At 42.9% G+C, this 14415-nt stretch overlaps 1 protein-coding gene across 1 annotated transcript in view; it reads left to right on the top strand.

Annotated features, from left to right (window-relative positions):
- The first annotated feature begins 660 nt into the window (after positions 1 to 660).
- Positions 661 to 14415, top strand: part of si:ch73-60h1.1 (calcium/calmodulin-dependent protein kinase type IV) — a 33862-nt gene continuing 20107 nt past the window's right edge. Inside the window, exons 1-5 of the mRNA XM_038699640.1 lie at positions 661 to 1713; positions 6526 to 6604; positions 7821 to 7883; positions 9251 to 9333; positions 12681 to 12753. Coding sequence (XP_038555568.1) covers positions 1607 to 1713; positions 6526 to 6604; positions 7821 to 7883; positions 9251 to 9333; positions 12681 to 12753 — 405 coding nt within the window. The 5' untranslated portion in view covers positions 661 to 1606. The remainder of the gene's footprint in view (positions 1714 to 6525; positions 6605 to 7820; positions 7884 to 9250; positions 9334 to 12680; positions 12754 to 14415) is intronic.

Below are 14415 nucleotides of genomic sequence, written 5' to 3' on the forward strand. Positions count from 1 at the left end.
GTCGCCCCCTGCTGGCTGCTGGAGAGGACGCAGGTTTAAGGCTCTTCAGCACTGGCTTCACTTTTCAGACCCGGAGGTTCCTGCTTGGCTCCGCTGCAGTGAATGCATGATATAATATCTTTATAAAAAATATATTTTCAGATATTTCACCAGTATTTTCGGATATTTTGTTATTTTGTCTGATATTTACATTAAGATTTTTATTTACCCATTTTTGATGGGTTTGTTTATGTTTATCTAATGTCCTGATAATAATCCCACAGAGATTTCACTTTAATTTCATACACCATATTCTTCTGTACTTTTGAGGACCCTCGCTGACACATAACCAGATTGTACCTCTGGGTTATACAAATAAAAAGTAAATAAATGTCCATATGCTCTTTATCTTATTATCTTCACCGTTATTGCCTGACGTTTACAGAAATATTAATTTCCTCCCATTAAGTTCATTATTGATTTCCATTGTAGGCCTAAGCATTGATTGGTATTGATTAATCAGAGACAGGCCTGTGTGTAGGTTTGAGGTCATTTTAAGGAAGAGGGAAACAAAGTTTAACTTCATCTTTAAAGCTTTTATTTTTAAGTTTACAGGTTTGAAGAGGCTTCCTGTCTGTGATTTAAATAAAGTTGAAGTGCAGCTTTGTCTAATCACAGCATCTCACTTGTTTGAACACCTGACTGTTGAACAGAATCACGTGTTTCCGTGTGACGTGTCGGGGTTGCGGGTTTGAGTCCCGCAGGACCAAAGATGTCACGCTAATGTACATTTCTGTATTTAGGTTATTTCTGTATTTAGGTTGCTGACAGAGGCTGCACCGACGGACAGGGCGGCCGTCCAATGGGAGCGCAGCTTGCCTCCCGTGCAGGGCTGTGGTTGGTCGGCACGGTGACAGAGGGGCGGGGCTGTGAGATTACAGCAGCATCTCTCTCTCTGCGGATCCAGCGGACATCTGGAACAGCCCTGTCCGGGAATCAAACCTCCGAGCACCGAACACCGACGTCCCGCACCCACCCTGCCCGGCTCTCGCTGCCTGTTTCCCGGTGAGAACGCAGCCGCGCTCCGGTGTTGTTGTCGCGGCTCCGGGCTGCATCTCCACCGGGAGGCTGCTGCGCTCCGGAGGGACGGACGCACCGTTTCTCCCGGTTAGAAACACGGAAATACGAATAAAACCCGGGAGGGTTGATGGACTGAAGTGATCCGACATCTGAGAGGGTTTTAGGCCCGATGGAAGCTGCGACATATGTGGACCTGGTGCGCCTGGATCCCGGTTCCTGCCTAGTCTAAAGAGCCCTCTGTGTCACTGAGGATTTAATGAATTTGTTTTGTTTGAGTTTTTCAGTTTCTCTGATAAAAGGTCCTGATTGAGAGTTTGCGGGTCCTCCTCCTCCTCCTCCTGGTCTGGATTAGAGCCCATCAGGATCATGAATCATCCCCCCTCTGCTCCTCTAATCTGGGTTTTACCGAGCTGGATTTAAAGCTGAGATCTGATCTGGATTACTCTGCTCCTGGTTCAGACCGGGTCACGCCAGTCCCGGTCCTGGTGTGATCTTAAAACTGGTTCTTGGTCCTCTTGGTCCTGGTTTGGGGAGTTCTTCTGTTGCCATGCCGACGTCCCGGCCTGGTTCGGAGCCGGTGGAGTTCTGGGTGGATGGGTCGAGACGGGACGGGACGGTGGAGGAGTTCTACACCCTGAGCTCGGAGCTGGGCAGGTCTGGACCACATTATTAGGGGGCACAGGGGTAAAGTGACACACTGGTGGGGATGAGTTCACATGGACCCCTCTTTGGGCCAAAGTTGCCCGCCTGAGGGGTCCATGTGATCCACCTCAGGTCCAGGATTATGTAAACTGAATGATATGTTGTGTGGAGGGGCTGTGTGTTGTGGACCACACCTTTAGGGGGGCAGGCAAGGAGGTCTGGAAGACACAAACCATCAGTTCCGTCCCCCATTACATAATTTATTAGATAACTGTTTTATTACAGTTTTTATTCCATTTATCTGAGTTCACACACGACACACTGCAGACTCACAAGGTGCAGCAGGTAAACGGGGACAGACGGAGACCCTGAAGCTCTCAGTGTGCCCCACCTCCTCAGTCCTGGTCACCAGTACGCACCCCACGCAGCAGGGGGCGCTGTGGAGAGACCTGTTGTGATTTTGCAGCAGCTTTTCTAAAGAATTGCGATGACAGATTGGAGACGTCTTGTTGTGGGAATAAGTGATATTTTTACCTTTAGAATTGTAGCTGAATCATTAAACGGTCCCTCCAGGACTCGGCGGGCCTGACCTTGACCCTGACCCTGACCCTGCATATTTAAACCAGCTGACCTTGATTCTGTCCTGCAGCTGAGCGGGATGCAGCAGCCTCAGTGTCTCAGTGACTCTCTGACGTCCTCTCTCAAAGTGTTTGTCAGGAGACGCTTTGGTAAAGAAATCCTTTGCTGTTATATCTGTAGATTATGCGAGACGTTGGTATCACACACGTCTGCTGCGTCTTGTGAACAAGGAAGTGAGTTTGGTGACCTGTGACAGCGTTTAGCAGGAAACGCAGACGAGAGGTCAGATTTGCAGAAAAGTTGTGATGATTTGTCAAAATTACAGGTTGCGCTGAATTCACGGCGATTTGTTGAATTTGTGTTGATAGGTGTGATCACGACATCATGAAATCCTGGAGGGGTGGATGGTTTATGCTCCTGTAGAAGTCCGTATGATATCAAACTGGTTGTAAGAAAAATATGGTTTATTTGCGATGGCACAGAGAAGTACTACACTACCCAGAGTCCTCAGCTGTACCAGCTCGCTGTTACTATTGGAACGTTTAAAACCCTCTAATGTCATGTTGGGTCCTGCCAGCACTGAACCGTAGAGCTCCGTGCTTATCCTCTGAGACTAAATCACGTCATATTAGCATAACGTTAGCTACACAAGCTGGATCACGAGACGAGTAACTTTACCTTGTAAATCTAATCCACCGGTTCTTCTACGTCACCGACCCTGCTGGACGCCCGAGCAGTGATTACAGTCAGAAGCAAAGCGCTGTACCAATATATCAACAATATAAACACTATGGGAAGGATTCAGTTCAGCTAGACTATCGTTAGGTTGGACGTCTTTGGAAAAGGGCTGATTTGCAATGGTTTATGGGATCTGTAGTTCCTTTATGTCTGTTTTTCTTATAGTTTTTTTGCTCATATTCAAATGTTTTATGGTCATGATTCATATCGTAGCTGCTCGGTTCGGTTCAAGGGTTAAAAAAAGGATTTTTGGGAAAAGTCAGTGGGTTAAAATGAATGGGTGGGAATTTACTTCTAGAACCGGAGCCGTGAAAAACGTGCAGGGGCGGAAGCTGCAGAACTTCCTGAGAGTCTTCATAGCGTATCTGTCAAGTTTGGGATTTGAAAATAACATTTTCTGGTCCGTACTTATTTTATTTTTAGGGACATATGTGAGGAAAAATTCTGAGTTTACCATAGTTACAGCCTAATGACAACAGCTTACTCGAGAGAAATACTCTGTAGATCAATGCATCATCCATCCTGGACCCCTCCACAGCTGTTCTTCTTCTTTTTGTTTTATTAGAAGGTGACTTCTTGCCACTGTTACAGCTAATGTTCTACATACTGCCACCTGCTTTACTGGAGGGAAGCGTCGCAAACATTTCAAAACGCCCTGCAGGGTTTTATTATTTTTAGAAAGGTTAAAAATATGGGAGATTATTGTAAATATTTCAATGAGAGAATACAAGAGAATCCTGGAAAATACTGGAGAGCTGACAGGTATGCTGGATAGTCCCATGCTGTCGTTTATCATGTTCACCATGTTCACCACTATAGCTAAGCGTGTTAGCATGCTAACATTAGCTAATTAGCAGTAAACGCAGAGTCCAGCTGAGGCTGAGGGGAATGTCATGAACAACAGTGTTGGACACGTTAACATGACTGCATTCGGTTTTACAGGTGTATCTAATAAAGTGGCCATCACCAAAATTATCCAATCAGCAACTTCTGTCAGTCACATGACTTTATGTTCTTGGTTTGTTTGTATATAAATGAGTGTGAACATGAACCAAACCGGAGCTAAAAGTGCTACGAAGCGAGTCCAACACATACCCGGGGTATCTGTTCGTTATCTGGCTTCGCTAACGATCGATCAGGCTCAGCGGTCACATGACGCTGGCTATCAGCTCGCTACGTCAACCCAGAGTTTCCCAACACAGCCATGAGCGCATTAATATAAACGTTAGTATTGTGTAAATAACAGGTTAGCCGGCCAGCGTCAGTTACATTGGCGATGTACCCGGTTAGAAGACGTGAACGCCGTCATGGTGCTGGAAACCTGAAGTGACCTCGCTGACCTCACTTCCTGCTCCACAGGACAGGGCCGTCTGTTGGAGCTGAAGATTTTGTTCATTGTTGGTGTGTGCTTGTGTTTGTGTATGGTGTGTGCTTGTGTTGCGTACTGTGTGTTTGTGTTTGTGTACTGTTTGTGTTTGTGTACTGTTTGTGCTTGTGTACTGTGTGTGTTTGTGCTTGTGTACTGTGTGTGTTTGTGCTTGTGTACTGTGTGTTTGTGCTTGTGTACTGTGTGTGTTTGTGCTTGTGTACTGTGTGTGTTTGTGTTGTGTACTGGGTGTTTGCACACAGTATTGTCGTTATTTCAGTAAACAACAACAGCGACACTAACGGCTTTGTGGAAACAGTAAAAATGATGTCAGCATCAGTGAAACTTGTGAGCGCCGTTACCAGGTGTCCTGTTGCCACGGAGACCAGCCAGGACCGTGTGTGTGTGTGTGCGTGCGTGCGTGGGGTTGCTTTTCAGATGGATCTGTTTCCTCCATCTGTCCCAGCAGAATAACAGATACACCCCCCCCGACACACACTCACACACTCATGCTCACGTTCACACTCGCACGCGCACACACATACACACACATACACATACATCCTTGTACTTCTATCTTTGTGAGGACCGTCGGTGATATAATGCGTTCTGTGGACCCTGATCTTAACCATCACAACTACAATGCCGACCTACTCTAACGCCTACAACCAAGTCTAACCAAGTCTTAAAGCCTTTGACATTGTGAGGACCGGCCAAAATGTCCTCACTTCCCAAAAATGTTTGTTAGGTTGGTTAAAATCTTGTTCTGGTCCTCGCTTTGTAGGGAGTACAAGTACACACACACACTCATGTTCACACGCAGTCTTATTTGTATTTTTGTTGTGTCAACATGACTTTTGCAGGATGACGAATAAACAAGGAGACGGTTCCTGCAGCTGTAAAATTAATCATGTGTCCGACATGTGTCTTGACTTTTAGAGAAATTATACTTTAAAAACTTTTCACCTCCTTTTATTTAAAGGGCCAGTGTGTAATATTTAGGAGGATCTTTTGAAATACAATATAAGATATTATATTATATTTATATATAAACTATGTTTTCAGTGGTGTATAAAGACCTTCAATAATGAACCATTATGTTTTTATTACCTTAGAATGAGACATTTCTATCTACATACGCTGCGGGTCCGCCATGTTTCTACAGTAGCCCAAAGGGACAAACTGCTCTACAGAGTTTCTGATGTGAGGATGAATATGATGAGCAGCTAGTTTGGTAGCCCTACTGAAATTAAGTTTAATATGAATGTGTTTATTTTAGGTTAGTATCTTAAATTACAGACACTGGTCTTGTAGCGCCCACCTTTTGCTACCAGGTAATGGGGGGGAGTTACACGCCATAAGAACACATCAAATCAACACATTTAGGCATTCACACTCTCAGTGATTTTCTGTCCTCCTGCATGTGTCAGTTAACTAAGTCTATTTGTTTTGCGATTGGTCCTCTGCTGCTAACTCCGCCTCTTTTATGTGAAGGCACTCTTGGCTGGATTGGGAAACCCTGGGTTGCCTTACCGAGTTGATGACCAGCTTTGTATGACTCCTTATCCCGATCCCTGTTGTAAGGGTTAGTGGAGCCAGATAACAAAAGATATCCTGAGTATATTGAACTCGCTTCATGGTACAGGGCCCTGGTGTCTGTGACGGCGTTCCCACACTGGTGAACCGGTAGTTATATTTTTTATGCAAACCAATAGTGATTGGTTTGAAGGGGGAGTTCATTGTAAGTATCTCAAAAAAATATTGATATATAGACTAACAACACTGTTGGTTGGTAAAACCAGCAGTTTGACCTGTTTTACGAACACCTTGGTTTTAAAGAATAAACTTTATTGTCATTGCATCATTAAAAACCATACCACGAAGTTTGGAGTGCCAAAACACAACTACACACATTCATGTCCATAATAATAATAATAAAATATATATAGAAGCTAAGAACAACTGTTAAAATAAATGCACATATGGAAGAAACATTAATTTTGTACGTCTGAGTCCAGTCTTGTGCTAGGGTCTCCACAGCCCCACATTCCTGACATGTTGTCTACAGCAGCACAAACGCATGCCGTCAGGACAGCGTGCAGATTTAAAGCTGCATTTGTTTGTTTTGTGTTTTCTTACAGAGGAGCGACGTCCATCGTGTATCGCTGTGAGGAGAAACAGACTCAGAAGCCCTTCGCCCTCAAGGTCCTGAAGAAAACGGTCAGTGTTCGGAGGAAGCTGAGGTCAGGAGCACAGACATGGTTCCTGGAAGTGTTTCTCCTAGCTTAACAACTTCTGGAAACAGGAGGAAACTGCTAGCCTAACTGCTAGGCTAACTTTAAGATAGCAGAACCCAGAGGCTAACTCCAAGCTAACAAGACATAGAGGCTAACTCTAAGCTAACAAGACCTAGAGGCTAACTTTAAGATAGCAGGATCTTGAGGCTAACTCTTAAGATAACAGGACCTAGAAGCTAACTCCAAGCTAACAAGATCTAGAGGCTAACTTTAATATAATAAGACCTAGAGGCTAACTCTAAGCTAACAAGACCTAGGATAGTAGGACCACGAGGCTAACTCGAAGCTAAAAAGACAGAGGCTAACAGGACCAATAAGCTAACCGTAAGTTAAGTAGACCTAGAGGCTAACTCTAAGCTAACAGGACCAAGAAGCTAACTCTAAGCTAACAGGACCAAGAAGCTAACTCTAAAGCTGATGATACACAGAGCAACTTTTAGAGCAATCGTGCAGGGCAATGTTGTCGTAAATGGTAAAGAGTAAAGATTACTACCGTAATATCCTTCTCCCACCACTCCGCCACCCGCCCCGCACCGTTCAAAACATAGTCGGACTTGCCACTAGCAAGATTGCTCAAAAAGTTGCCCCGTGTATCATCAGCTTAAGGTAACTGGGCCCAGAAGCTCATAGGTTAACTGGACCTACAAGCAAACTCTAAAACAACATGACCTAGAAGCTAACTCTAACTACCACAACACTAATGTAACTTTAACTCTACTTTGTGTTAAACTCTGATTTAGGCTACATGTTGTATCTTTATCAAACCCAGCTGACTCATACTGTAAATTTAGGGGATTAGCATGTTGGCTAATGAGATACAGCATATGCTTACACACTCATAATTAAATAAGTAAAGTTTTTGTCTTCATTTCAAAAAAGTTACACAAAAGCTAGCAGTTTCCATCTGCTTCCAGTCTTTGTGCTAAGCTAGGCTAACCATGCCCTGGACCTACAGACACTCTGCACTGCCCGCACGGAGATGAAACTGATCTATACTATTAATGGTTACTGTAAAAGATAAATGTGACGTGTTTCTTCACTCAGTTTGTGTTATTGGACAGTTTGTGTTCACTTCCTGTCAGTGTTTGAACATCTGAACACATCACATGTTCGATCTCATGTTGTTTCTTGTGTCGCAGATCGACAAGAAAATCGTTCGCACTGAAATTGGCGTCCTGCTGCGTCTTTCCCACCCAAATATCGTAAGTATGTTTCTCACTGATTCTCTGATCAATTGAGCGGCTGTGGCTCAGGAGGAGCTGACAGGGTTATTTTATATGTTTTATGTGTATTTTATATATTTCCATCCATCTATCCATCGTCAAACGCTTGTCCTGCGTACAGGGTCGCGGGGGCTGGAGCTAGTCCCAGCTGACATCAGGCGAAAGGCGGGGTACAACCTGGACAGGTCACCAGTCAATCGCAGGGCTATTTTATATATTTATATTACATAAATATAAAATGTTACAGTACGTGTGTATTTCCCTGCCCTTTTGAGTTTTTCTCGAGGTTAATAATAATAAAGTAATAATCATGATCTTATATTTAAAAAGAGGGTGGAGCTAGCTAGCTTGGTTAGCAAGGTGCATCTGTAATTCATGTTATCTGTGATATTAGCTGGGAGGCTAATTTTAGCTAGCGACAAACAACCTTCAAACAAAACGTTCTTACTGAAAAATGAGCAGCCGACTCCTGATGAGCTTTTTCAGCGGCGCTGGTTAAATGTTCACAGAGCAGCGGATACGAGTCGCCTCTATCCTGACTGACAGGTCGCCATGGTAACGACCTGTCAGTCAGCTTGTAGCCCCGCCCTAAAGCCTCCCCTGCTTCCTGGTCTCTGTTCCTCTAAATGGGACCATAATTTACTAAATGAACATCATGCTGTGTTGAAGAAGACTTGAAACTAGCGACTGAGACCAGAAACTCATCAGGAAAGTGTTTACTGAGGGAATAAATCAGCTGACAAGTAGAAACATTTTCTCAGAGACTTCTTTCTGCAGGCTGAGAACGCAGGTTTAAGGTGCTTCAGCGCTGGCTTCACTTTTCAGACCCGCAGGTTCCTGCTTGGTCACAAGAATTAATAATCAACACAGCACTCATTTCACTGTCTTTAATCATTAAGTTTTTTTGTTCAAAGGGAAAATGCTGTAAAATATAAATGCTTTCTTTGTCTTCATGCAGTTGAACGTTACCTGTAGGGTTATCTGCATTAGCAACATGTTTTTATTCCTGCTGCAGGAAACGCTGCGTCAAGTTCGACCACCTTCACATTTCACTGCGTCTCCACTGTCTTTTGTAAACTTCAGAAACTTTGTGGCGCTCAATCTGTTCCGCCATGTATGAAATTTTGCACACGTGTGATGATGTATGCACGTTCTCAGCAAACCTGAGGTTCTCCGTCAGAACTGGTTCTGGTTCTCCGACCTGAGCTCAGAAAGCTGCACGACAGCCAGCAACACATTAACTGTCTCACTAGTTCTGTCTTTATGTCTCTGGTTGTTTTAAACATGTGTAAAACAGAACATCTATATTTACAAAGTTATGCAGAAGATGTTTTTCTTCTTTTCAGATCCAGCTGAAGGAGATCTTTGAGACGGACACTGACATCGCTCTGGTGCTGGAGCTGGTGACAGGAGGAGAGCTGTTCGACAGGTAAGTTTTATTTATACAGCTCAGTCTCGCTGCACGTAAAATGAGCTTACATGTACACTACGCAGGCCTACGCTTTCATCATGTTTAAGAAATGACAGAAGCTTCTTTAACATCTGATGTAACTCACTCATATTGCCGTTATCTGCTTCGAACTCTCCAGTGTTACTAGGCGCGTTTCCATGCACCAGTTTTTATTCACAGTCTCAATCTGCGTTGTAATCTTCCTCACATTAACACAACAGAAATGTCTCCACATGGTTTTCCATCGTTTGAGTTTTCACTGAAGCTCTTTCAATGCTGTGTATTTCTTCTTCTTCTGCAATGTTTCACCTGCAGCGATGGGAGAATCAGCTGTTTATCAAGTTAAAGTTGATTATGAGTTTCTGTAAACTGTTTAAATTTGTGCTGCATTTGGAGGAAAACTTACTGCTGACAGTAATCTTGGACATTTTTGCTGTCAGATAAATCAAGTTAATTCGCTCATTTTTATTGACCGTTCCACAAACCACAGCTGCAAAGTTTTGATACCCACATGGGCGATTACGTCTTATTATATTATATTATTAAATTGTGTTAGTTAGAAAAATCAATCAACTACTACAGTTGCAGTTAGTCCAAAAACTCTGCAACAGGACGTCACTAAGACCTCAAATCGTTCTCACATCACCCCGATTCTGATGTCGCTAAACTCGCTTCCGATTAAATTTGGGATCCAATCCCAGATCTCCTCGTCTCTATAAGGCTTCAGAGTATTTAAGTGAACTGCTTCAGCCAGTGGTTCTCAAAGCAGCTTTTTGAAATTGTAATTTAAAAGAAAGCTTGGCACAATTTAAAAAAATCTTTAATTCTATAAGTTTTACCCATAATGTGACAGAATGTGTGACTATCTTTCTGTAATAAAACATCTAAAAGCAAAAATCCTATAAAGTTTTATCAAATAATTTAGGGGTCCTTGGCTTAAAGGTTCAGTGTGTAAGTTTTAGTGGCATCTAGTGGTGAGGGTTGCAAATTGCACCCCCACCCCTCCCCCATCCAAGTGAGTTGTATAGCTACGGTGCCTGAGACAGGACAAAAGATGTCCTCTGTGAGATAGCAGAGTGTAGCCAGTCAAGAAATGAGGTTTCTTTAGACAGATAAATTAAGACATTATATTTACTTAATTATTCAGTAAAACTAAATGTTTTTTCCATCCACATGAAGAAATAAAGTGCTGCATGATGTCTCACACTCCTGTAATACATTATTTTACATCTTGGGAGGGTTGGCTCATCTGGACTAAGAAATTCTCAAACACTATCACATCTAGTGCATCAAGTCTGACCACTGACAGATACAATGTGAGCCTCACTGTTTCTGCACCACAGTCCATTATAAGCTCATATAAAGTTTACAAAGTCATTGGCTGGGGAGGATTAAGGCTCCTCTCACTTTGCTTAATTAGATAAGTAATCTGCAAATATTACCAAAATGTATTTTTTTAATTTTTAAAATACAACGGAAACACAAAGTAGTACTGACAGCCATAATTTCAGCTTGTGGTAAAACAGTGCAACGTTTTTAATTTAGCATGTGAAAGAACAAATTACACATTTGTGTGCACAGTGGGAAGCAATATCCAAAAAACACCTTTTTTAATGCAAATTCGGAAAGTATTCATTATTGGTCACTTGATAGACACACGGTCTTGTTATATATCACCATTAGCAGTAAAAAGAAATACATGTTTTCCACCAGGGCAGTAAGACGTGAAGTTTAGCTGCTGATCTGAGCTTCCCTGCTGTTTCTGTTTCATTACCAATAATATTCATCAGCTGTTTGTCTCACGAAGGTAACGGCACATTTCTGTCCACGTAACAAAGCCATAACAGAGTCTGGAGAAGAACTACATGAAGTTACAATCTAACTACATGTTTTTTCTACCAGCGCATTAAATGTTTAGCTGCTGATCTGAGCTCCGATGCTGGAAGCTGCCGTTTTATTGCCAATTAGTGATCAGCTGATTGTGTCACGAACGTAACAAAACCCAAACAGAGCGCTGGAGAGAGAGAGAGAGAGTCACTACATGAAACTAATCCAACAACATATTTTACACCACAAGCCAAACCACAGGCTGGAGAATAAGTAGGCGCCATGAAATTAACGCAACTACATATTGACAGGGAAAACACCTCACGGCCAGCTTCAAGCTAAAGTCTGACAAACTTAAGTTAATTAACTATCCAGCAGAAAACAGACAGATTGTCCGTTGTCGGCTATTGTAGAATCATGACGACAAAATACAGCGCTGTCCACAGCAGGGGGTGCCCGCGGTTATGCAGATATACATGTCTCATTCTAAGGTAATAAAAACATAACGGTTCATTATGGAAGGTCTTTATACACCACTGAGAACACAGGTATGGATCTTATATTGCATTTATGTCAATAAATAGTAAAATATAACAAAATATACAAATATAAATATAAAGCAGTGTGGATATGTACAGTATTTTACAGTATTAACAGAAATATATGATAAAAAGTGGTGAATTAAATACTAACAGTAACAATGAGTACTGGCAGAGTTGATGAAAAACTACAGTATTGAAGCAGATAATATTACACTTGTCAGTCTTCCTGGACCTGCTCCATGGGAAAAGTGCAATTCCTTTTATTGTGAATTGTCCCTTTAGAGAGTTGAACTGAATTGTCTGCTGTTGTAACATTTATTTTAACCTTCTGTAAGCGATGAAACTGTTTTAGTTTGTCTTTGTGTTTATTGTGTTTACCTCCCATCCCCTCTGGAAAGCACTGTGTAACATGGGTTTTAAAAAGGTGCTATATAAATAAAAATGTACTTATTTACTTGCTAAGGAGCAGCTTGTGGCTACAGACTCACTTCCACACAGATTTAAAATAAACCATTAAATTGCACTTAAAGCATAGAAAAGCGCTTTAAACTGCATAACTTAACATCTCGCACTTTATAACAGATTTACTGTAGTAGCTAGCTCATGATCTGCATAGCTTGTTTATTGTGGTGTATTGTATTATTCTTTCTATTGTTTTATTATGTTGACCTTTGAAACGACCTGCCAGGGACAACAGACGGAAATTAGCTTTCTGGCTAAAGCACTGGCCCTTTTAAAATAAGAAAATAAAGACTTGTTGGGAACAGACTGAGGAGAGATCTGTTTTTTAGGCCGCAATTAAATACAGAATTATCTTCATGAGTTTGAGGGTTCAGCAGATTAAAGTGCCCAGGAGAATAATGAGGAGTTGAAACCTGATCCACGTCCGGGCCAGACCGGTCTTTGGTCCCCTCTGGTGAAGGTTACGTCCTGTTCCTCTCTCTGTGTGTGTTGCAGGATCGTAGAGCGTGGTTACTACAGCGAGCGAGACGCCGCTCACGTCATCAAACAGATCCTGGAGGCCGTGGCGGTAAGACTGCTGTGTTCAGTGTCTGTTGTCACTGTCGGGAAATCCGGCGCCGTCTGAGATTCTGCTTCTCATCACAAAGCAGCCACTTCTGTGACCGGATCCTCCAGCTCCACCCGTCCCTTCAATCATTAGATTACTGTTCACTTCCTCCGTCTCTGTTCAGTCTCTCACGCTAAACCACAGATCATAAACCAGCTGCTCTCAAACTTTCTTTCCCCTGATGTTGTTCTTACATCTGAGGCACAGAGACGTCAGCTGCTGTCAGATTAGAGAGATCTTTGAGTTCCTCTCAGCTAAGAGTTAGCTGTTAGCTTAGAGATCAAATCAAGTCTTATAAAGATTAAAAAGCATCAAAACACCAACAAAACCAGTTTTACAACAGAGTTATCTTCTAGGTTTTATTATCTTAGAGTTAGCTTCTGTTAACTTCCTGTTAGCTCAGAAATACCTTCTAGCTGATTAGCTCGTGAGCTAACAAGATACAACACGTGAATCAGACAGACTTGAAGTTTTCTTCTCTTTTGATGGAGCTAGGCTAACAGTTTCCCTCTGCTTTCAGTCTCTGTGCTAAGCTAGGCTGGACCGATCCATCTGGAACCTCTGCCATGGTTCTGCTCTGACAGAAGTCTGTACTGATTTCCTGCTGCTGTTCAGAAGCAGATTTTGTGTTGTGTAGGAGTTCTTCCTCCTCCAGCTGATGAATCACAGCCTTCCTGTTTCTTTGCAGATTTAATCAAACGTGAAAGTGCCACAAAATCATATTTAAATGGCAACGTGTTGATGATTAAAAACACACGAGGCGTTCACTGACATGCTTACGCAACACCGGGCTTTTCACAGCAACATGGCCGAATACGCAGCGACAGGAAAAGCACTGTAATTGATTAACAAAGTCAGAGATAATCATAACATGTGATTATTACCAGTCTGAGTGAAAATAATCTTCTGATTGATCGTCAGAAGCTTTAGAGCAGCTGCTGTTCTGTCAAATGAAGCAGGGTGGGAGGAAGCTCTGCCTGAGAAGACCAGCTCAGGGGAAACAAGGCCCAATGCCCTTCATTTTAATGCCCACTGGCGTCAGATGGGTTCTGCACAGATCAGCAGGGTTCTGCACGGATCAGCTGGGTTCTGCAGAGATCAGATGGGTTCTGCACAGATCAGCTGGGTTCTGCACAGATCAGCTGGGTTCTGCACGGATCAGCTGGGTTCTGCAGAGATCAGATGGGTTCTGCACAGATCAGCTGGGTTCTGCACGGATCAGCTGTAGTCAGTTGCAGGTGTTGCTGTAGTTGCTGTAGTTGGTTGCAGGTGTTGCTGTAGTTGCTTTGCTTGGTTCCAGGTGTTGCTGTAGTTGCAGGTGTTGCTGTGGTTGGTTGCAGGTGTTGCTGTAGTTGCTGTAGTCGGTTGCAGGTGTTGCTATAGTTGCTGTAGTCGGTTGAAGGTGTTGCTGTTGCTTTAGTTGCTGTAGTCGGTTGCAGGTGTTGCTCTAGTTGCTGTAGTTGGTTGCAGGTGTTGCTGTAGTCAGTTGCATGTATTTCTGTAGTTGCTGTAGTTGGTTGCAGGTGTTGCGGTAGTTGCTGTAGTTGGTTGCAGGTGTTGCTGTAGTTGCTGTAGTTGGTTGCAGGTGTTGCTGTAGTTGCAGGTGTTGCTGTGGTTGGTTGA

The sequence above is a fragment of the Micropterus salmoides genome, unplaced genomic scaffold (assembly GCF_014851395.1).
Source record: "Micropterus salmoides isolate LMB-PRFRI ecotype aquatic unplaced genomic scaffold, ASM1485139v1 Ms_hic_scaffold_5, whole genome shotgun sequence".
NCBI classification, from domain to species: Eukaryota; Metazoa; Chordata; class Actinopteri; order Centrarchiformes; family Centrarchidae; genus Micropterus; species Micropterus salmoides.